Consider the following 21,380-nt stretch of genomic DNA (forward strand, 5'->3'; position numbering starts at 1 on the left):
TACCATCCCATAGTATGAACACGAGATTCCTCCATCTAATCTAAGCTTCATTTTTATTCACACAATAGACCCTTTTCACAGTGACGTCAGACAATGGCCGCCATAACTCAAAACTGGGTATCTTTACTTCCGGTGTGATTTTGCCTTGGGAACCAAGCTGAAAACTTCCCGCATTCTCATAATCTTAAGGATATAATAAAAGGTAAGTTTAATAATAACAGCATTTAAGTGTTAGATAGCTGTTACTAATCATTGTAAATTCACCATTCTCTATCTGTGTATAAAATAAACAGCCTCCGATCGGAGAGTAAACCACCTAGCAGCAGCTTTAGCCACATTTAGGAAAAATATACTCTCTGTCAGCGCTGTAACGTTTAGAGGTTCACTTTCTGTGTTTTATAAAACAGTGTTTACGTGCTAGATAACCGTTATAAGTCATTGTCAATTTACCATTCTCCAACTGTATTCAAAGGAACCAGCTTCCGATCATGAGTAAACCAGCTAGCAGCAGCTTTAGCCACAGTTAGGAAACATATACACCGCCGCCTGTCAGCGCTGTAACGTTAGAGGTTCACTCTCTGTATTTTATAAAACGGTGTTTACGTGTTAGATAACCGTTATAAGTCATTGTCAATTTACCATTCTCCAACTGTATTCAAAGGAACCAGCTTCCGATCATGAGTAAACCAGCTAGCAGCAGCTTTAGCCACAGTTAGGAAACATATACACCGCCGCCTGTCAGTGATGTAACGTTTAGAGGTTCATTTACCGGTGAATCATTATTTTTTATAAGTTTAGAAAAAACAAGACAAAAGCCACAAATAACAGTTGGGCTTGACGATATTTCTGTTTTTCCAGCAACAAAATGCGCATCTCCATGCACTGTTCATGTTTCTGTCACTGCTAACTGTCACAGAGTCTCTCCCAAAGACGCAAAGAAGGAATAAAAATAAATACACAAGAAAATATTAATGTGCAATGATTTGGATAAATAACTTTAATCTGATTACTGGATTTGAAATACGAACTCGTTAGATTATTCGTTACCGAAAAAGTGGTCCGATTAAAGGCATTACAAAGCAGTGGCGGCACCGGACATCTCTGCTTATAACAAACAAATCCCTATTTTATGGGATGAGTGGCAACTCCAGTCTATAATTTAATAATCTGATCAAGATTAGAGCCTAAAACGTTATAGTTCAAAAACAGTAAAAAGTTCTGGTTAAGGAACAGTTATGTCACGTAGTTAGCTAGCTAACAAAATTCACTAATGCTAAGCTAACGGTTACGCAAAACAAAAATACCTACCTTCATAGTCAAACAGGTATTGTTCGGTGAAGAATTTGTAGCCTTTGTCTAATTTAGATTTTTTTGTCAGAGAGAACTGGTTTGCAAATCGTGATATATCTTCAAATCTTATTTTAGGCAAATGTTTTAGAGACTGTGTAAACTCCATGCTCCGGTGATCTGTCTGATCAACATATGCTGTCAGATTTATACATCTCTCTCTCTCTCTCTCTCTCTCTCTCTATATATATATATATATATATATATATATATATATATATATATATATATATATATATATATATATATATATATATATATGACATATATATATATATATGAAATAGACAACTTTATCATTACTTACTATGTACACCGGAACTAAGGATACACAGCTTCGAGCCAAAACGGAAGTTGTGTGACGTCATGTGAAAAGGGTCTATTGGGCTCATCGTGTTCGCTCATCTTCTTCTTCTTTTCTATTATGGCGGATCACAAGCAACTTTAAGGTGCATACCGCCACCTACTGTACATGAGTGTGTAGCAGCATTACTTCACATCTATTAAATTCTATTTTTTAATTTTGTATTCTTAAGATAAATAAACAATGCTTTCCTTAATTTGTGAATATCTGTTATGTTTCCTTCATTTCCTAATATACCTTTAAGATTCCATTCATGCCCCATATTTCTAACTATTCTCTTTAATTCTTCCTTTTCGAGTTCATTTGACTTACAGTTCATCAATATGTGTTCTACATTTTCTTTCTCTCCACATCTCTCACATTTATCATTATTTTTCCTCCCTATTGTATAAAGCATGTCATTTAAGTAGGTATGACCTACTCTTAATCTACTAATTATTATTTCTTCTCTTCTGTTTCTTTCATTAATGCTTCGAATTCGAACTGACTTTTGTACTTCATATAATCTTCTTCCTTTCTTATCTTCATTCCACATTTTTTGCCATTTCTCCAGTTCGCTCATCTAAGGAGATATGAGACTTTTATTTTGGCATGCCTGAGCGGAAGGCTGCATCTTCCTTTAACCAGCTTGACGTCACGCCTCGGCAGAAGGCTGCAGCGTCCGTTTTCATTATTTTTTCAATCCCTTTTCATCTTTCTAGGGAAAAAATGAGCGAAAGAGGCGAAGCTACGGTTCTTCCTTCGTACTGAAGACCAACCGGCCGGTTGTGGGTTGGATTCCCGGAGCTGCCGCGGTGCAGCTGGGCTCCGCCAGGGCCGGACAGGGCGGGGTGATGCTTCGGGTCCGGTATAAAGGCGGTACGAAAATGGGAACCAGACAAGACGGGGAGGCGGCCGACGACGCGGAGCTTTTATCCCAAAGACAGGAATGAGAAGTTCGGCGTGCCGGCTGGTTCGGGCGGCGGTGTAGCCGTCTGCGGAGGGCCCTGGCCGGGCCGACGCGTGTCTCTGCGGCGCCCCTCCGCCCTCTGGCCGCCACTGCGATGAGAACGCTTTTTACTCTCTGTTTGCTCCTGATCGGCGGACCGAACCGGACCTGGGCCACCGGGAACCTGACCGTGGACAGCAGCACCGACACCAGCCGGACGAACCACACCGGCTACATCTCCATCGGGGACGGATCGGCGCAGGAATTTGAGTTTCCGGAAAACACAGAAGGAGTGATCGTGATCTCCAGTCGGTACCGGGGCTCCAGCCGGAAGCAGACGGTGAGGGTTCGGTCTCTGGACCCGGAGGTCCTCTCCGTCCTGAATGTGACGGCCGGCGGCCTGGAAGGACCGCCCGGAAGCTTCATCATCAGCATCCGTTCCGGGTTCCCGGGCCGGGCGCCGCTGCAGATCCAGTTGCTGGACCGGGACCGGGACTCGGTTCCGGTTCTGATCGAGGAGAGGACGGACTACTTCATCAGAGTGGAGCCCAGCGAGGCCGACGCGGCCACCCGGCTGCTGCAGTCGGGGGGCCTGTCCCACTTCACGGAGAACCCGGTGCTGTTCGCCTTGCTGCCCCTCATCTTCGTCAACAAGTGTGCCTTCGGCTGCAAGGTGGAGGTGGAGGTGCTGCGGGCTCTGCTGCGCCGCCCGATGGCGCTGCTGCTGGGGGTGCTGGCCCAGTTCCTGGTCATGCCGCTGTACGCCTACTGCGCGTCCCGGCTGCTGTCGCTGCCCACCGCGCTGTCCCTCGGCCTGGTCATCACCTGCTCCGCACCGGGCGGCGGCGGCGGCTACCTTTACAGCCTGCTGCTGGGGGGCGACGTCACACTGGCGATCTCCATGACGTTGGTGTCCACGGTGGTGGCCACGGCGGCCATGCCGCTGTCCTCGGCTGTGTACGGCAGGCTGCTGGGCGTCCACGCCGCCCTCCACGTCCCCTTCGTGAAGATCTTGGGCACCCTCCTCTTCATCGCCATCCCCATCTCCCTGGGCATGCTGATCAAGCTACGGCTCCCGGCTCTCACCCGCGTCCTGCTGGTGCTCATCCGGCCCTTCAGCGTCGTGCTGATGGTCGGTGGCATCTTCATGGCCTACCAGATGGGGGCGTCCATCCTGGCCAACGTGCAGCCCCAGATCGTGGTGGTCGGGGTGACGGTGCCTTTGCTGGGCCTCCTGGTCGGCGCCGGCCTCGCCAGAAGCGCCGGCTTGGCTCTGCCGCAGATGAAAACCGTGAGCATCGAGGTGGGCGTCCAGAACAGCCTGCTGGCTCTGGCCGTCATGCAGCTGTCCTTCCGGCGAGTGGAGGCGGACTTTGCGTCCCAGGCGCCCTTCATCGTGGCGCTCAGCAGCACCTCGGAGATGCTCCTCATCGTCCTGGGCTCCTTCATCTGGCGGAGGCTCTGCTGTCCTCAGGAGTGACGGCTGATTGTAGCTGCAGAATGGACCTTTGGAAACCTGTGGACATCCGTCTGCCTTTGTGGCGGCTCGGTTCCGGTCCACTCATCACTGTTGTACAGCGGACTGATCTTTTCTGCTTCTTTTAATGTCGTTTTTGGTATTTATTTTATTTTTTTCTCATGGAAACCAAAGGCCTTTTACCCCTGAGAGTTTTGTGTGTTGCTCCTTTTTCAGATCAGATTCTACTGTGAGCTTCTTCATGCTGATATTCCTCTGAAGACAGAACTTATTTTTCTACAAGACGGCTTTTTGTATTTCTAAAATCAGACTGAAAATGTATCATGTTTACAAGTGATCTATGTGTCTTAGCCTGCGAGGGGAACATGAGAGGAACACCTTTCAAGGAACATGATGATGTGATTATTTCCTTCAGAAAGTATTTGCCACTGATTGTGTCCTGGATATTTCACATCCATGTACTTGAATATTTGAAAATGAAGAATAAAGTCCTTGTGAGAGCTTTAATTTCTCAGCTGTGTGTTTTGTTTCCAGGGTGCATTTATCACCACGTTGAGCTTTTTCTCCTGGTGGTGAAACTTTCAGCAGCTCAGTGTGAATCATCACCAATTGCTTCTTTAAACTCGGCTTGTTACAACGGGGTGCAAAGCTAGCCACGCTACGTAAAGTACTCCCACTCCTGAACCTTTCCACTTTGTCATGCTCCCAACAGAAACGCTGATGTTTGTTCTTAGGATTTTCTGCCACAGATCTGAAAAGGGTTTTCAACTTGTTTTACAAATAAAAAATCTGGGTTTGTATTCATTCCCCTTACAACACCCATAAATAAAATTAGCTCCATTCAGTCAGATATTTTCAGGGCTGAAAGATGAAAATTGTCAAATGATCATTTTCAAAGAAATTATTTTTGTGCTTTCAAGTTTTTCCTCTGAAAAGTGTTAAGTGTGTAAAAACGTGAAGCAAGCTGGTCCGACGTTCCTGAAATGTGGAGCTGTTGAATAAAAAGGAAAGCTAATGAGGAAATGTGAGTTTACTAACTTGTTGCAACATGGGACAAGGTCCAGGTTTTATCTGAACAGTTTCATAGGGTCAAAGTTCACAAGTTTCACAACAACACAGAAAACCTTCATCTGTAGGCTGGAGCTAAACACTTTGATGGTGGGAAACAGAAATGTTTGCCTCTGTTTGGTTGCTTGAGCTCTCAGGAATGTGGCGCAGCTGTAAATCGTCCAAACAGGAGAAGCTTTAAAATGGCGGTTAGGGGAAGTCCAGCAGAAACAGGAAGAAGATCATGTGAGTCATCACTGTGGACTCCTCCTCTGCTTTGTGTGCAGGATGGTAAACATGAACAGTGGAGCCATGTGTGACATACAGGAGCATCAGTACAGTAAATAAATCTCCCTCTTTTTAAATGTCTTTTGTTTTTAAAAATTACATTTAAAGACATTTATATATGAATTGAACCTGAAGAAAAGCCCCCTGAAAATTTGCATTTTACAAAAAAGTTAACTTGTCTTTGCAAAGAAACGAACAATACAAAATATTGATGTGGGTCCATTAATATAACTTATATTTCAAACTATTTAAAATACAACAATAAGAACTATTTACAACTAGAAGATGTGTCTATTAGGCATCTGCATCGCCGGTCGATGTGACTGATCGCAGCTCGTTTTGGAGCTGTTTGGACTAACACTGATGAAGAGTTACTTGTGCAGCAGACCACAGAGTTTTAATGGTATTTAATGGCATTTTAATGGTAGTTTTTCACAAAAGAGTGCAGAGGATTGGAATTCCACAAGGCAGCTGTCTTGGTTCACTCTGGTATGTTATTTTTTACAAATGATCTACCTTTTATGTTAAAACACGCAAAATTAACAATATATGCAGATGATACTATGCATCTGCAAAATCATTATCTGCATTGACATTAATTTTAAACAATGAATTGGAAATTGCAGATCAATGGGTTTTAGATCATCAACAGCAATCATCAAACTTAATCATCAAACAAGTAGCAGAAGCGTATGGGCAGGGCTTTGGCTTGTATGTCAGAATTTGAATTATCTCTCAGATGGAATATTGTCACATAATATGGACAGAATAACGCTGCTCATTTAGTATTGAATTGTTCTTCCAGGACAAAAATAAACACAATGCGTTTTAGTCTAAACTGGCTAAACGTCCATGATAGGATATTAGCTTTATTATCTCAACATGGAAAACTTTAAGATGCCAGAGTCATGATTTTTCTTTGCTCCTTAAAGAACAATTTAAGTTCATATAGAAATGTGACCAGACATGCAGTTGTAGGATGTTTTCAAATTCCTCAGGCAAAAACTTAATCTCTCCTTGTCACCTTTACCTGCAGAGCGAAGACAGAGCGGCGCTCTCTACCATTAACTCCAATGAAAGCTGAAAAGAGGCTTTTAAAAAGAAAATGAAAAGCTTTTTTAGAAGAAATGTACCTATAACTGGAATGCTTAATTATTTTATACTTGATAAATTTATCAACATTTTGTATGAACTGTAGCTACTTTGATTGATATGCTAAATTTGTCATCTGTCATATATTAGAGTGATTTCTATTGTATGATGTGTGTTTTTAATAGTAGACACCAGGGAGAGTTGGGTGTAAATACTAGCTAATGGTGATTCCAAGTAATAAACAATAAAGTAGATTTGTTGTTGATTTTTATATGTCAGGATATGAAACACCAACTTCAATTCTGTTTCGTAGTGGAGAAGCAGTAAGTTAAAAACTGCTTCCCTAAAAGAGACCAAGTTGATGATCTTCATAAGTGTGAGCTATGAAGGGTTAAAGAGAAGTTTCAGTTTTAATGGATAAAACTTCTTCCTTCTAGAAACAAGATAGCTGCCGGTCATAGGTTAGCAGAGATCCATCAGGCTGAAGGACAAGACTTCAGAGACAATGTCCTCTGGACAGATAAGACAAACTAGAGGTAGTTGGACATAATGTTTACAGGGAACCACATCAAGACAAACACCTCAAACAAACTGTCAAGCACGGTGGTGGAAGGCGGATGATGTGGGCTTTTCTTAAACCCACATGTTCTGTGAACCCAACCAGGAACCCTGCAGTATCCCATACTGTTCTACAGCACAGTGGGAGCTAAAGCTTGGAGAGGATTGGTCCATTCGAGTCTCAGGTTGTCATGATGCGTTAGTTAAAGAGGACACAAATGCAGGGGCAGCGAGTAGATTAATGAAAAATGTGAACAAAGACTTACAAAAACACATCAGAAACAAACAAAAGCACAAGGAACATGGCTGGGACCTAAAGCGAAGTGACAGGAGGAAACAGCAGCAGAAGTGTTTCAATACTGGGCTGAATGTGGGACAATGGAGCTGAGCTGACTGGCTAAAGAAATCTAATACCAAAGAATAACTAGACATAATAAAACTGGAATAACTACAGAAAAGAAATCAGCTAAAACCATTAAAAAGGACTGAACTAAAGTAAAACAGAAACAAGACTGATCTAATCAAAGAAACACAGAATAATAACGAAACCTTAAAAACAACTGAAACAACGACCCAAGGTCTGAACATTGGTGTAATAAATAATGGCACCGTGTTGTTTGTTCTGTTTATATCTCTTCAGACTCAATCTGAATGATTTCAGGACCTGGGAAGCATCAACTGCACCCAGCTGGCTGCACATCCCCCTCTATTTATTTCTCTATCCAGTACATTAGTGGCACAATAGGCAGATGGGCTTTTAAATATTTAAGAGGACAGGATGAATTAAGATTTCACGAGTTTCTTTTTGCAGCTTTTATAAGCAGCTCTTCTGTTGCTTGAACATCTGCAGCAAAGCCTGGCAGAAACCAGTGCCTGGTGGACGGTTGCTTCACTCAACTTTCTCTAAGTTTGTTTGAATTTTCAGCCTGATTAGTGATAATTTTCTGTTTTGAACAAATGGATTATCAGAAAGCTTGAAGAAGTATTGAACAAAATCACGTTAGAAGACAACTGGCTGCAAAAGAGTAAAATCTAGAACCCAGGAGGTCATTAACGGGCCTGGGTTCTGTTTCACCTGAGAACCAGAAAGTGAGGAAATATCGGGCGGGTCCTGAAGCATGAGCTGCTACACCTTGTTCTGTGAGACATTTGGGTCACTGAGCCCAGATCGGAACCAAGTTGATAGTTCTGTTTTATACAAAGGGAGAATTTAACCCTAACCAATTCACTTAGATATTCAAAAACACTCCTGCTTCATCTTTTATAACATTTCATTCAGAAAATGCATATTAATGAATTTAGACCAAATGCTTGCTAAAATCTGCAGTGATACACCAGATCTAAAGTGACAGTGTAAATTGAGCGTGCCGGATCATCTGTGGAAGAACAGAGAGCAGCAAACTGGTGCTCATGTTCTGACGCCTAGAGGAACAAAGCTGAGCTGAAGCTGAAACATTTTTTATCAGTGACACAATAATGTTGTTCTGCAGCTTTACTCAGATTTCACCTCAGGAGCCAAACAGGAACCTGATTCTCTGCTCTGCAATGCAAAGCAGTATAAACAAACATACAAAGCAATCTGCTGGTACAACAAGATATTCTAGGACAACTTGCTAATAACCAGAGGAAATGGATCAGATGGTCTGTAGTCACGCACCGAGTCCTCGATCAATAAGGTTCATATATATCGGTCCAGTTTGTGGCGATGGTGCGCCAAGACTTTACCTGAAGATTTTGATTTTTAACAAAACATTTATTGCACAATATTTTAACAATAAAAACAGTACATGATCAGGTCAAAGCACACTAAAAACACAATAAATATTTACAATAGCAGCTTATTATATTTTAGGTCTCCCTGATCGGAAAAGGTGCACAATACATTATGAAAACCCCACAGTTCTAAAAAACCCCTCAGATTCCTGGTGGCTCTGTAGAAACAAAACTCTAATCTCAACCTGGCCTTAATATTGACCTTCCACAGAGCCACCGCGTCGAGTTGAGGTCCAGCCTGCATTTTGTCTCGTCGAGTTATATAAATAGCCATTTTGGCTTCGGCTATTAAAAAATTTAAAAGACGAGATTTAAAACTTGTAGATCGACTGTGATGTACACCGTTAATAAATAGGGAATTGGTAAAAACCATTCCAAAAAGGCTAAAAATACTCCTTAAAAAATTAAAAAAACTAGTTAACCGTACACAATCTGTAAAAACATGAAACACACTCTCAGACAAACTGCAAAATGGACACTCGTTTAAAACCCCAGGACTGATGACCGGTAAAAACGAGTTTGTGGCGATGGCGCCGTGCAAAATCCGCCACTGCAGATCACCAGTCCGTTTTTTGATTGGAGGCTTGTATAAAGTCCTCCATTGAGGTTTTTGTCCTCCGAGTCTGTCACTCCACACACTGACGGATCTTTTGCAGAGAGTTCTCTTGTGTAGGATCTTGACACAGTATTTGTACAGCACTTTTGCGCTGCTGTTATTTAAGTCTGAGTCCGTAAAATGCAGCAAGGGACCGCAGTCCTCCTCAACATCTGGAGCCAGGAACACATCTGGAAACATGTCTTTTGAGTCAGGCAGGCACTCCTTTGTGGCATACAGCTGCAACAGCCGCCTCTCCTCGGCCGTCATCCGCCCCTTTATCAGCTCCAGGAAGCGCTGTGTCAGTCTGGCGGACCGGACTCCAAACAGCTGGCCGACTTCCTGGATGTTAGTGAAGTCCGGTCCAGCCACCTCCACCAGCCGCCGCACGGTCACCGTCCCGGACCTGGACAGCACCTCAGCAAGGCCCGGCACGGTGCTATCCCGGACATCCATTTTTGCTCCACAGACCAACGGTTCCTCTAAAAGCCAATGCAGAGAATTATGCGTTTTTGATCTGTGCAGTTTAAAAAAAGCACACGATTTAAAAACACTCTGATAAAACTGAGGCAACCCTTTTAACTTTAAAAGACTAAAATCAGTTAAAAACAGAGCAGCATCCAACCCCAGAGAATTCACACGTCTGAGGATGCAGCTGGCCACATCTTTCCATACAGGAGATCTTGTAAGAAACTTTTGCAGGAACTGTAAACGCACAGTAGCTGTTCTGCTAGCCAGGTGGACAAGGCCCTGGCCCCCCTCCTCTCTCGGTAAAAATAAAACGGGCTGTGGCACCCAGTGTCGACCGTTCCAAAAAAAATCAACCATCTCTGACTGAATTTTTACCAGTAAGCCAGACGGTGGGTCTAAAACAGCGAGCTTGTGCCACAGCTGCGAAGCGACAAGGTTGTTTAACACCAACACTCTGCCCCGGTAGGACATTTGTGGGTGAAGCCACTTCCATTTTGACAGTTTATTTTTTATTTTTTGCTCAATGTCGTCCCAGTTCTTGTTCACAATATGTGTACTGCCTAAAAACACACCAAGATATTTAAAACCGTCCTTCTTCCATAAAAGACCCTGAGGGAGAACTGGGAGCCCTGCAGACCACTCGCCGACGGCCAGGGCTGCACTCTTTCCCCAGTTCACCCTCGCAGCGGACAGAGTAAAAAACTTTTCAGTGATCTTGGTTAAAACAGTGACATCTTGCTGATCTTTTACAAAAACAACAACATCGTCAGTGTAGGCAGATAAAACCATATTGTCCTTAAAACCAGGTAAAACCAGACCATAAACACTCAAGCGTATTTTCCGGAGGAGGGGTTCCAGGGAGAGTGCGTAGAGCATCCCTGAGAGCGCGCAGCCCTGTCGAACGCCTCTACACACCCTAAAAGGAGCACACAAGCTACCGTTGATCTTCAGCACACTCTCAATGCCACTGTACAGAACCTGGATCTTGGCGATAAGACCCTCGCCGAACCCGAACCTCCTCATGGTTTCCCAGAGGAAGCCGTGTTCGACGCGGTCGAATGCCTTTTCTTGATCTAGTGAAATCAAGCCAATTTGCAAACCTAATGAACCGGAGACCTCCAAAACATCCCGAATTAGGTAGATGTTATCTACCATGGACCTGCTGGGGACGCAATATGTCTGATCCTGGTGGATGACCTGCTCCATAGCTCTTCCTAGCCTCGTGGCCAGGGCCTTGGAGAGGATCTTATAGTCGGTGCAGAGGAGGGACACAGGGCGCCAGTTCTTTATCTCCTGCAAGTTCCCCTTCTTGGGCAGCAGGGTGATGACCGCCCTTCGGCAGGACAAGGGGAGTGAACCAGTGTGCAGACACTCGTTGTAGACGTCGAGCAAATCTTGGGCCAGAAGATCCCAGTAGGCCTTGTAAAACTCAACAGTGAGCCCGTCAATGCCCGGGGACTTCTGGCCCTGCATGCTGAGGAGGGCTGTGTGGAGTTCCTGGATCCCCAGGGGGCGCTCCAGGTCGGTTTTGGTCTCTTCGGAGACCTGAGGCAGTTCACAGCAGAACTCCTCTAAACGTTCCTCGTTCTCCTCATATTCGCTGTTGAACAGAGACCGGTAAAACTCCACAGCCCTCCTCCTGATCTGCACTGGTTCACTCAGTGGCTGCCCTGTGTCCGACAGCAGAGAGTGGATCTGCTTCCTCTGCCCGTGCTTCCTCTCCAAGCTGAAAAAGAAGCTAGAGGGAGCATCCATCTCCGTGATGTTCTGGACCCGGGACCTGACCAAAGCGCCTTGGACTTTATTCTCCAGCAGGTTTGCTAAAACTAGCCTTTTTGATCTGAGAGCTTCAATATACTCTCGATTTCCTGTGGATTCACTAAGTCGTTCTAATTCCACAATGTTCATCTCCAGATCTCTGATAGATCCGGTAATGTCATGGGTAACATTGAGAGTGTGCTGCTGACTCAGCAGTTTTATCTGAACTTTCCCCTGGTCCCACCACTGTCTCAGACAAGTAAAATCAGCCTTTCTCTGTCTAAAACCAGTCCAAAAATAACCTAAAATCTCCTTAAAACCCTGATCATAAGTTAAAGCCGCGTTAAAATGCCAGTAAGCGTTCCTAGGTAAAATGTCTCTAATAAAAACACCTAAAAGCAACGAATGATCGGTAAAAGCCACCGGTAAAATCTGGCATGTTTTAAACACATTAAAATGGTGTTTAAAACAATAAAAACGATCAAGTCGAGCTAAAGAGATTCGGTGTTCCTTAATGTGGGACCATGTGTACTGCCTGGAGCCTGTTCATCCTCCTCCATACGTCCACCAGGCCGTGAGACGAGACCAGCTGCCGCAGAGCATGCTGGGCTGCTGGATGCGGCTCTGCATGATTACGATCTAAAAACTCGTTTTCTGTACAATTAAAATCCCCGCCTATAAAAACATAATCCTCAGACCCACAATCACCCAACCTTTCCCCAATTTGTTCAAAAAAACGCTTTTTCTCTGCATTGGTGGTCGGAGCATAAATATTAATAAAAACCAGACTAAAAATATCAAACTTTGCTTTAACTAAAAGACACCTCCCTTGAACGACATGCTCTACTTCTGTGGAGTTCGGGGTGAAAGCCTTAGAGAACAGGAAACCCACCCCAGCACTCTGGGAGGTGCCGTGGCTTAAAATGACCTCCCCCCTCCACTCTCTGCCCCAGTCCGTCTCAATTAAATGATCGCTATGAGTTTCCTGTAAATAAACAACATCGATTTTCTTTTGGTTCAGCGTTTGGTAAATCAAAGCCCGTTTCTCAGCCTCCCTCGCCCCGTTAAGATTCAAAGTTGCGATTTTAAAAGAATCCATATTGGGTAAGAAGCTAAAACCAACACACAAAAAGACTATAAAAAAAAAATAATAATAAAAATACTAAAAAATCACTGTGCATCATTTTTACTCAAAAAAGTTTTCTCGCTTTTGACATTGCTTTCTTTAATCTAAATATTTCTGTCTTTTCAAAACCCGATACCTCATTGTTCCTAATGTGATGTCTCGCAGAGAAGTAAAAGATTCTCAGATCTGGCAAATAACTTTCTATCTTTACTCCTTTCAGCCCTTTAGTTTGTTTTAAAAACGTTCTGTAAGACTCGACAGGGTATCTTGGTTCTTTACTACTGGTTTGAGTCATTGACGCCTCGCTGGCGTCAGAGAACCAGCTCTCAGCGTCACTGCTGTCCGACACCTCCCTCCTCTCTGCAGCCAGCTTGCTGACCTGCCTGCTGGCCTGTACAGCCGCCACCACATTCCTCCTTTTGCTTCGCCTCTTCACCGGGGCAGAAGCCTCCACTTCCATCACCTCCTCTGTCTCTCCCTCCAATCCAGTTCCCCAAACCGACTCTACACTGTTCCTCCTTTCATTCTGTCCTCCTACCTCCACCTCACCTATCCCTCCCTGATCCCCACACACTAAATGCTCCTCACTGTCCTTCACCTCCTCCTCCTGTCCTCCCTGCACACCGACATTCTCTCCCTCCACACTTTCACCACCACTCACCCCTTCACCACACACCACCGTGCCCCCGTCCTTTCTCACACACACACTCGTCACACTGTCCGCTACCGACACCTCCTCAACCAAACCATCTGCAGGCTCTTCCTCAGCGGGCTCTTCCGCATTGGCAGCGGATTCCTCCGCAGCGGCAACGGGCTCTTCCGCATTCGCCACCGCGGGTTCCTCCGCCGCTCCAGCCTCACTAGGTGGGTCCCCCACCTGCTTAGCAGCAGCGGGTTGCTGCTTCGCCGAGGCCCTGTCGGGACACATCTTTACGATATGGCCCTCCTTACCGCAACCAAAGCACTTCATGTTAGACGATGTGGCAAACAACATATAATCAAACTCATCTACCTTAACATGAAATCTTAGATTTAGCTCCTCGTCTTTACGATTTAAAATCATAAATAATTGTCTTCTATGAGAGACGACGTGTTTTAAAAGAGGTGACTTGCACCCCGCAGGAACTTTTCTTAATGTTGACACCACCTTACCGTGCCTCGACAGTTCTTTAACCAAGAAATCGTCGCTGATGAACGGTGGCACATTTGACAACGTCACTTTAGTCGCTGGCAGTGTTAATGGCGACACTTGCAGAAACAACCCATTCACGGAAAGGGTTAGGGTTAGGGTTAGCCTCCACCAACTGTTGAGCCTGCTCAACCTTTTCAACAAACAACACCACCGCTCCATTCATTCGTGCCGCCGACCTAATATTCCCGTGCCCAATCACCTCACCCACAGCTAAACAAACTTCCTCCACGCTGCACGGAGAACCAGCACCCACCTTGATGCCGTTCTTCCGTGTCAGCGTGGAGAAAGACCCACCACCACCAACCACCATGGCGTCCTAAGACGCCGGCCTGACGGCCACACCCGAACCCACAAAAACCCCTTAAAACGTGACGAAACTAACACGAAATTACAAATAAACAAGTAACACAAACACCCAGTGAAAAAAACAGTAAGAAAAAACAAAGATAGAAAAGATTCAATCACTCGCTCTTCTTCCGCTCTTCCTCAAACACCCTCCTCTCACACGATGAAGAAGATTTTTTTTTTTTTTTAACAAAACATTTATTGCACAATATTTTAACAATAAAAACAGTACATAATCAGATCAAAGGACACTAAAAACACAATAAATATTTACAATAGCAGCTTATTATATTTTAGGTCTCCCTGATCGGAAATGGTGCACAAAGAAGAAGAAGATTTTTTTTTTTGATTTTTAACAAAGCATTTATTATACAATAATTCAACAATACATTACATAATCAGGTCAAGGATACTGAAAACCCCCCACAATAAATAGTTACAATAACAACTGGTTATAGAAGAAGAAGAAGAAGAAGAAGAAGAAGAAGCAGCAGCAGCAACAGAAGAAGAAGCTCTTACCTGATTGGCTGCAGATCCGACCAATGAGAGCACAAAGCGCCAAGAGGAAACATGGCGGACACAGAAAGCAGGAGCAAGACAAGTTAAACCTGAACGTTTTCTGGAACCAAAACCTTCTCTGACCCAGAATCGCCTCGGAACCGGGACCTTCTCTCCAGACATCATGTCCCTCCAAACGTCCTGTGGGTCGCAGAAAAGGCCGCTCTGCTCCCTCCTCGGTGAGTTAATACACCTGGCCGGTTAAAGTTAGTAATGTTCTGATTATGGACCTAGTTAAAGCTTTAAACGTTCTATAAATACAGCAGAAACTGAATAAATATGAACGGAGCTAAATATGACACTATTTTCTAGACTTGGCTTAAATATTGACGTTAATTCTATTCAGCCTCACAGGGTGAAATATTAATAAAAATTCTCAGCCCTGTTAGGATGCCAGGTTTTATGATATGGAAATAAGCTTCCTGGATGACCTTTAACCTGTAAAACTCAAATGAAACATTTAGTGAACCTAAAATAAGCCAGAAGAAGAACCGGGGACAACAAGAGAAGAGGCTGACTGCAGCTTGAAGATCCTGAAATATTAAAGTAGATTCCAGCAGCAGACCTGCAAAGCTGCTTTTGAGCAGGACAATTTGTCCACAATTTTTAATTCTCTAGTGAGCGGATGTAAACGTCCTGCCACCTTTCTGCAGATTGAGGAAACATCTGGAAGCTTCCTTGTCTTCCTCTGTGCTGAGGACAGAATCCCGTCCCCATGGAGGAAGTTTGTCTCTGAAATGGTTTCTAGTTTTCTAGCAGAGTCAGAAACTTTCTGCTTTGTGATGTTTAGAGAATGTTTTAATATTTCTTGTTCTGCTCGGTCTCAGCTGGCCGTGGCTTAAAGAAGCCAAAGCTTGATGATGGTGAGCGGCTGCAGGAGGCCGCGGTCCAGCTGCTGGACCGGAACCAGAACCTGTGCAGCCTGTTCCAGGAGCTGCAGGTGAGTCCTGGTCCATCTAACAGACAGGAAGTCTCTTCCTGCAGTAACTTTTAGATGTTTGATGTTTCCAGAACCCGGATCCATGTCGCATGATCTGCTTCCAGAACGTGGAGCAGAACCGAAACCCGGAGCAGAACCAGGCAGCGTCTGATGCTGACCCTTTGAACGTTGCAGGACTGCTAGTGGGTGAGAATGTGCACAATATACCTTTTTATTGTCTGACATGAAGGTCAGTGGAGATTAATTTATGTTTCATTAACAAAAATAATAATTTCAGAATTGTAAAAAATTATTTAAAATCTTCCTTCAGAGTCAGAAGTTTCCGTCCATCTCCTCAGTTTTTGGTGAGTTAGTTGCTTTCAGATCAGTGATGTCAAAACTGGCTGGCCACAAAATTTGACATTTTTGGAATTAAAAATAAAAAATAAAAAAATGTTATTGTGTTTTTCATTGTTTTTTTACATGCTCAACAATAACTTAACATCCAGTGTTTTAAAAAAAAAAAGGATGAAAGCATTGTGAGCCTTGTGGTAAATGGATCTGGATACAAGTGGAGATCTAGATTGGCCTTTGGCTAGACCAGCTGCTTTCATCCATTCATCACATTTCTTCCTCTTATCTGGGGTCGGGTCATGGGGTCAGCAGAATCAGTAGGAGGCCCAGACTTCCCTCTCCCAGCCTCCTGTTCCAACTCCTCCAGGAATCCCACGGCGTTCCCAGCAGAGGAACATCGTCCCTCCAGTCCTGGATCTTCCACTGAGGCCTCCTCCTGGTGGGACCTGAACTCCACACCAGGGAGGCGTCCATCCTAACCAGATGCCCCTCAACTGGCTCCTCTTAATGTGAAGGAGCAGCGCTGTATCGGCGCCCACTTCGCTAAACATACATACTGATGTACTGTAGGTACATCACTGCAGTGAAGCGGGCGCCGATACAGCGCCCGCTTCACTGCAAGCGTTGCACCAATCCGCCTGTCAACCTCCCTCTCTATGTTTCCCTCTTTCATGAACCAAGAGATACTTAAACTCCTCCACTTGGGGGTTAGGGTTAGGGTAGGGTTAGACTTACCCTGATGTCCCCCCGACCCTGAGAAAGCACTCTACCCTTTTCCGGCTAAAGACACACAGATTTGGAGGCACTGATCCTCATCCCGGCCCCTTCACACTCAGCTGCGAACCGCTCCAGTGAGAGCTGCAGATCATGACCCGATGAAGCCAACAGGACCACATCATCTGCAAAATGCAGAGATGGGATCCTGAGGTCACCAAAACGGATCCCCTCCACACCTTGGTTGGTCTACAAACTCTGTCCATAACAGAATTGGTGACAAAGGGCATCCCTGGCGGAGTCCAACTCTCACCGCAAACGAGCCCGACTTCCTGCCGGCAGTGCAGACCAGACTCTGACACTGAAACAGGAACCTGACAGCCCGTATTAAAGGGCCCGGTACCCACAGGGTTCCTCAAGGGACATGATCCAATGTCTTCTCCAAGTCCACAAAGTGCATATACAGTACAGACCAAAAGTTTGGACACACCTTTTAATCCAATGAGTTTCCTTTATTTTCATGACTATTGACATTGTAGATTCACACTGAAGGCATCAAAACTATGAATAACACATGTGGAAATATGCACTAAACAAAAAAGTGTAAAACAACTGAAAATAGCCCTTATATTCTAGTTTCTTCAAAGTAGCAACCTTTTGCTGTGATTACTGCTTTGCACACACTCTGCATTTTCTTGATGAGCTTCAAGAGGTAGTCACCTGAAATGGTTTTCACTTCATAGGTGTGCCCTGTCAGGTTAATAAGTGGGATTTCTTGCCTTATAAATAGTCATGAAAATAAAGAAAACCCATTGAATTAGAAGGTGTGTCCAAACTTTTGGTCTGTACTGTAGATCGGTTGGGTGAACGCCCAGGACCCTCCCGGACCCTGGTGAGGGTGTGGAGCTGGTCCAATGTTCCACAACCAGGATATGACCAGGAAAATATTTTCCACCAGCTGCCTGTGGTGCCACAAACGGCTCCCGGGCCGCACTTTGGACACCACTGTTCTACGGAGATGGATTCTTCCTCTCTGAATGGCCTTTCAGTCCATGCTGGTCCAGGACTCGTTTCGCTCTCCAGGTCGTTAATCAATGATAAATCGATCAATGGGAACCAACTGATTTATTGATGATGCAGTTATATAACCAAGTACACATTATATGAATAGACCAATCAGAGGCTTTCAAAGCCATGACATCATCATGGGAACATCTGGTTTCATCTGCTGATGGTCAATCCCAAAGGAAACTAGTCCCAGATTAACAGATTACTCGCCTCCACACCAAGATCAAATGTTTGTCTCTCATTATTTCGCCCCTCCCCAACGTGTTGTCTGCTGCAGGGAGCGAACTACGGCGTCAGGCCGAGCGACGGGGCGTCTCCGTCGGAGCCGTCTCGGTGAAGACGATGTTGGACAGACTGGAGGAGATCGTTGGGGGACAGGAGGACAAACTGAGGCAGATGTTCACGTCTTCTCAGAGGGTGAGTGAGTCTGATGGACCCACAGCTGCAGCGCTGCACGACACTGATACCGGTACCGGGTCACCACTAGGGTACCCTTACATGTTCAGTTCATCTGACTGTGCTACAGAGCTTCTGCTGCTGAGCTTTTCCATTTGTACCTGCTTCCCGTTTTCTGGTTCCTCTTTGGGTTTTCTGTGGTTCTGGTCGCTCTGGGTCAGTTTTCCACCAGCAGCTTTATGACGTTTCTGTTGCAGATGTTCTGACAGGTTCTGTTCTTCCCTGTCCTCTGCAGGTCCAGTTGCAGGTTCTGTTGGAGGCCGGCAAACTGCTGCTTTGCCAAGGAGTTTTTTGCCCCAGGCTGCTGTGGGCGGAGTACCGAAAAGATCAGGTGATCACACACCTGGCCAGGGTTCACTTCCTGCGGCTCAGACACTTTTCTCCTTCACTTGCATGTTTTTACAGTTCTGAATGTTTTTAGAACTTTATTCTTAAGTGGAGATTAAAACAACCAAGGAGACAGAACCTTGGGTCATGTGAATCTGGTAATCTGGAGTGTTTTTACTCTCTGCCAGCAGGAACTTTGTGCAAGTTGGTGAAGCGGACACTAAACCCAGGCATGTTGTGTTTTCAGAAGCATCCTCACCTGGAGCTGCTGTACTTTCTTCACCTTTACAACATCCTCACTCTGGACTACATCATAGAAAGGTGAGCTTTGCTTTCTGGTTTGGTTCATGATGAAAGTTGGATGTTTCAGGAGCTGCTGATGCTGCCTGACCAGAAAGCATCTTGGTAACCTGAAGTCAGATGCTGCCGTATTTCTGAGCATGATGAGAAGAGGTTTAAGGTTTATTTTTCTGATTGGTTGTCAGATAAAAGAGAAGGTGTTCTGGACCCAAACCGCTGCCGTTACTCATCTAATGTCCTCTTCGCTTATCGGTACCAAAGGATCAGATGTTTAGAGCCTAGAAATAAATTTGTTTTAGCTGCATTTTCAATAAAATCACTTCCTCGGGTTTCAACAGGGTTTCATTCTGACTGAGACGATGGAAGCAGAAGGAACTGATGTTGATGGTCAACATGTTCTGGTTCTGCTATCCAATCAGGAGCCATGTTCAGCTTTCCATCAGATTATGAGCTAAACAAGGTTCTCAGAACCTGTGGGAGAGAAACACTCCCACAGCATCACTCCTCCTCCATCATGCTTAACAATGAGCCTGAGGCGCTTTAACGCAGAAGAACTTGAGCCTCACACTAAGGTTTTTCTGGCAGAACTTAGCCGACCAATCAGCACTCAGATGGAGTCTACTGGTTGCTATGGAGACTCCAGTCATGGCTGTGATGGAACAGACTCACCATGTCAGTGATGAACCTCCTTGTGTTCCAGTGATGACGCCGTCGCATCATGGCTGCCCGGTCAGTTAAAGGCTCTCTGCTGCTGGACGCCTCCGCAGGAGGAAGAGGAGACCAGACGAGTTCAACAGGAAGTTTTATCCAGTAAGAGCTTTTTTCTCCAGATTCCTCTCTGTTGTAACCATAAGTAATGTTAGTTCCTGCATCAACATGCAGCAGGACTCAGTTCAACTTTACAGCCTTCCCTCATACTGAGCAAGCACACGGCGACAGTGGAGAGAAAGAAACTCCCTTTAACAGGAAGAAACCTCCAGCAGAATCAGAACCAGAACCCTGCTCAGGACAGGTCATCTCTGCTCTAGATCTAGATCAGCTCTATGATGCTTCAGAAAGGTTTGAATACGGTTTTGGTTCTGCTCTGAGGTTCTGATTGTGTACTGTGATTCTATTTGGACCTGAGGAGAGTCCAGCTGCCGGTTCCAGAGAGCCGCAGCTGAAGACGCATCTCCTTTGTTTCAGCCGTGGTTGGAGTCCTGGTGGCATCGCCGAGGAGTTCGGTGCTGGATGAGCTGCTTCACTGTGAGTCTACTGCGCCCGCTGCTGCACCCGCTGCTGCGCCCGCTGGTGGCGCATTTACTTTCTGACTGATTGCTAAGATTTGGCTGTTGTTTTTAGGGTTTCTGGACATCAAGGAAGAGTGCGATGAAGGAGCAGAGCGATGGTTGGTTTCTTCTTCTTAACCTTCAGGTCTGTCTGCTCCTTGCAGAAAGGGTCAAAGTTCACGCTGCCCTCAGTCCAGATTCACACTCATCCCAAGGCAGACGGGACAAAAAGTCGCACCAGACGGTTCTGGGTCCTGGTGTCCTGTCCAGCTTTCACATTAAAAATCGATTATGAGGCACAAACTGAGGAAATGTATTTTTTACATTCTAGTGAGGTTTTAGCATCCTTTTATTTTTGCTTTCTTTATTTTGTGTGTGTGTCTGAGGATAAATGCAGTTCAGTTTCATTGTTTATTTAAACAATAAAATATTGAAATCATGAAAAACAAGCTAAATCATCGGTTTGATGCTTCCTGGTCTAAATAACTGAATGTCGTCAGATTTTAGTGTATTTATGTGAGTTTTGACGCTTTGTAGTTTGATATTGTTCACAGAAAAAGCCGCACATTTTCACGGCAGGTCAAAAGTTTGTGTATATTTACAAACTTTTTTTTAAGGTTTTGTTGGCTCTAGTTGCCTTTATTTGAAAGTAGCCCAGGAAAGAGGGTGATGAGAGAGGGGGAAGACATGCGGCAAGTGTAGCCATGCCAGGAATCGAACCTGCGACTACCGGCACGAGGACTAAGGCCTCCATATGTGGGTCGTGCTTTGCCCCTGCGCCACCACAGCGCCCCACCACATTCATTTTTATATATGCTGGCTTGTGCGTAAAATATGATGGCACTGCACATTTTTTGTGCGTACGCCGCTTTACACATGAGGGCCCTGGTACCCTCTCACTGGGACGTCCCTGGAAAACCTGGAGACGTCCTGGAGGCATTCTATGTTTTCCAGGTTTGGTTCTATGTAGGGCTGCACCAAATGCAGTTTTTTGGCCGATCGTAGATTACCGATTGTCAAAAAGCCTGACCCGCAAATTCCAATTTTGTCCATAC

General features: G+C 44.9%; 2 protein-coding genes across 9 annotated transcripts in view; both read left to right on the forward strand.

Annotated features, from left to right (window-relative positions):
* The first annotated feature begins 2,331 nt into the window (after positions 1–2,331).
* Positions 2,332–4,623, forward strand: slc10a3 (solute carrier family 10 member 3). The gene has a single exon (XM_032547792.1). The coding sequence runs from the start codon at positions 2,755–2,757 to the stop codon at positions 4,117–4,119; it is 1,365 nt and encodes a 454-aa protein (XP_032403683.1). The 5' UTR covers positions 2,332–2,754; the 3' UTR covers positions 4,120–4,623.
* A 10,201-nt stretch (positions 4,624–14,824) lies between these two features.
* Positions 14,825–21,380, forward strand: part of fanca (FA complementation group A) — a 31,357-nt gene continuing 24,801 nt past the window's right edge. For 2 of the 8 annotated variants that reach the window (XM_032548185.1, XM_032548186.1), the window contains exons 1-9: positions 14,830–15,098; positions 15,747–15,859; positions 15,931–16,045; positions 18,252–18,391; positions 18,666–18,761; positions 19,005–19,078; positions 19,758–19,867; positions 20,243–20,302; positions 20,399–20,444. In XM_032548185.1, the coding sequence (XP_032404076.1) occupies positions 15,044–15,098; positions 15,747–15,859; positions 15,931–16,045; positions 18,252–18,391; positions 18,666–18,761; positions 19,005–19,078; positions 19,758–19,867; positions 20,243–20,302; positions 20,399–20,444 (809 nt within the window). In that variant the 5' untranslated portion in view covers positions 14,830–15,043. Of the gene's footprint in view, positions 15,099–15,746; positions 15,860–15,930; positions 16,046–18,251; positions 18,392–18,665; positions 18,762–19,004; positions 19,079–19,757; positions 19,868–20,242; positions 20,303–20,398; positions 20,445–21,380 lie in introns of all 8 variants that reach the window. The other 6 variants (XM_032548180.1, XM_032548182.1, XM_032548187.1 and 3 more) reach the window with 5 other exon arrangements.

The sequence above is a fragment of the Xiphophorus hellerii genome, chromosome 19 (genome assembly GCF_003331165.1).
Source record: "Xiphophorus hellerii strain 12219 chromosome 19, Xiphophorus_hellerii-4.1, whole genome shotgun sequence".
Taxonomy (NCBI): Eukaryota; Metazoa; Chordata; class Actinopteri; order Cyprinodontiformes; family Poeciliidae; genus Xiphophorus; species Xiphophorus hellerii.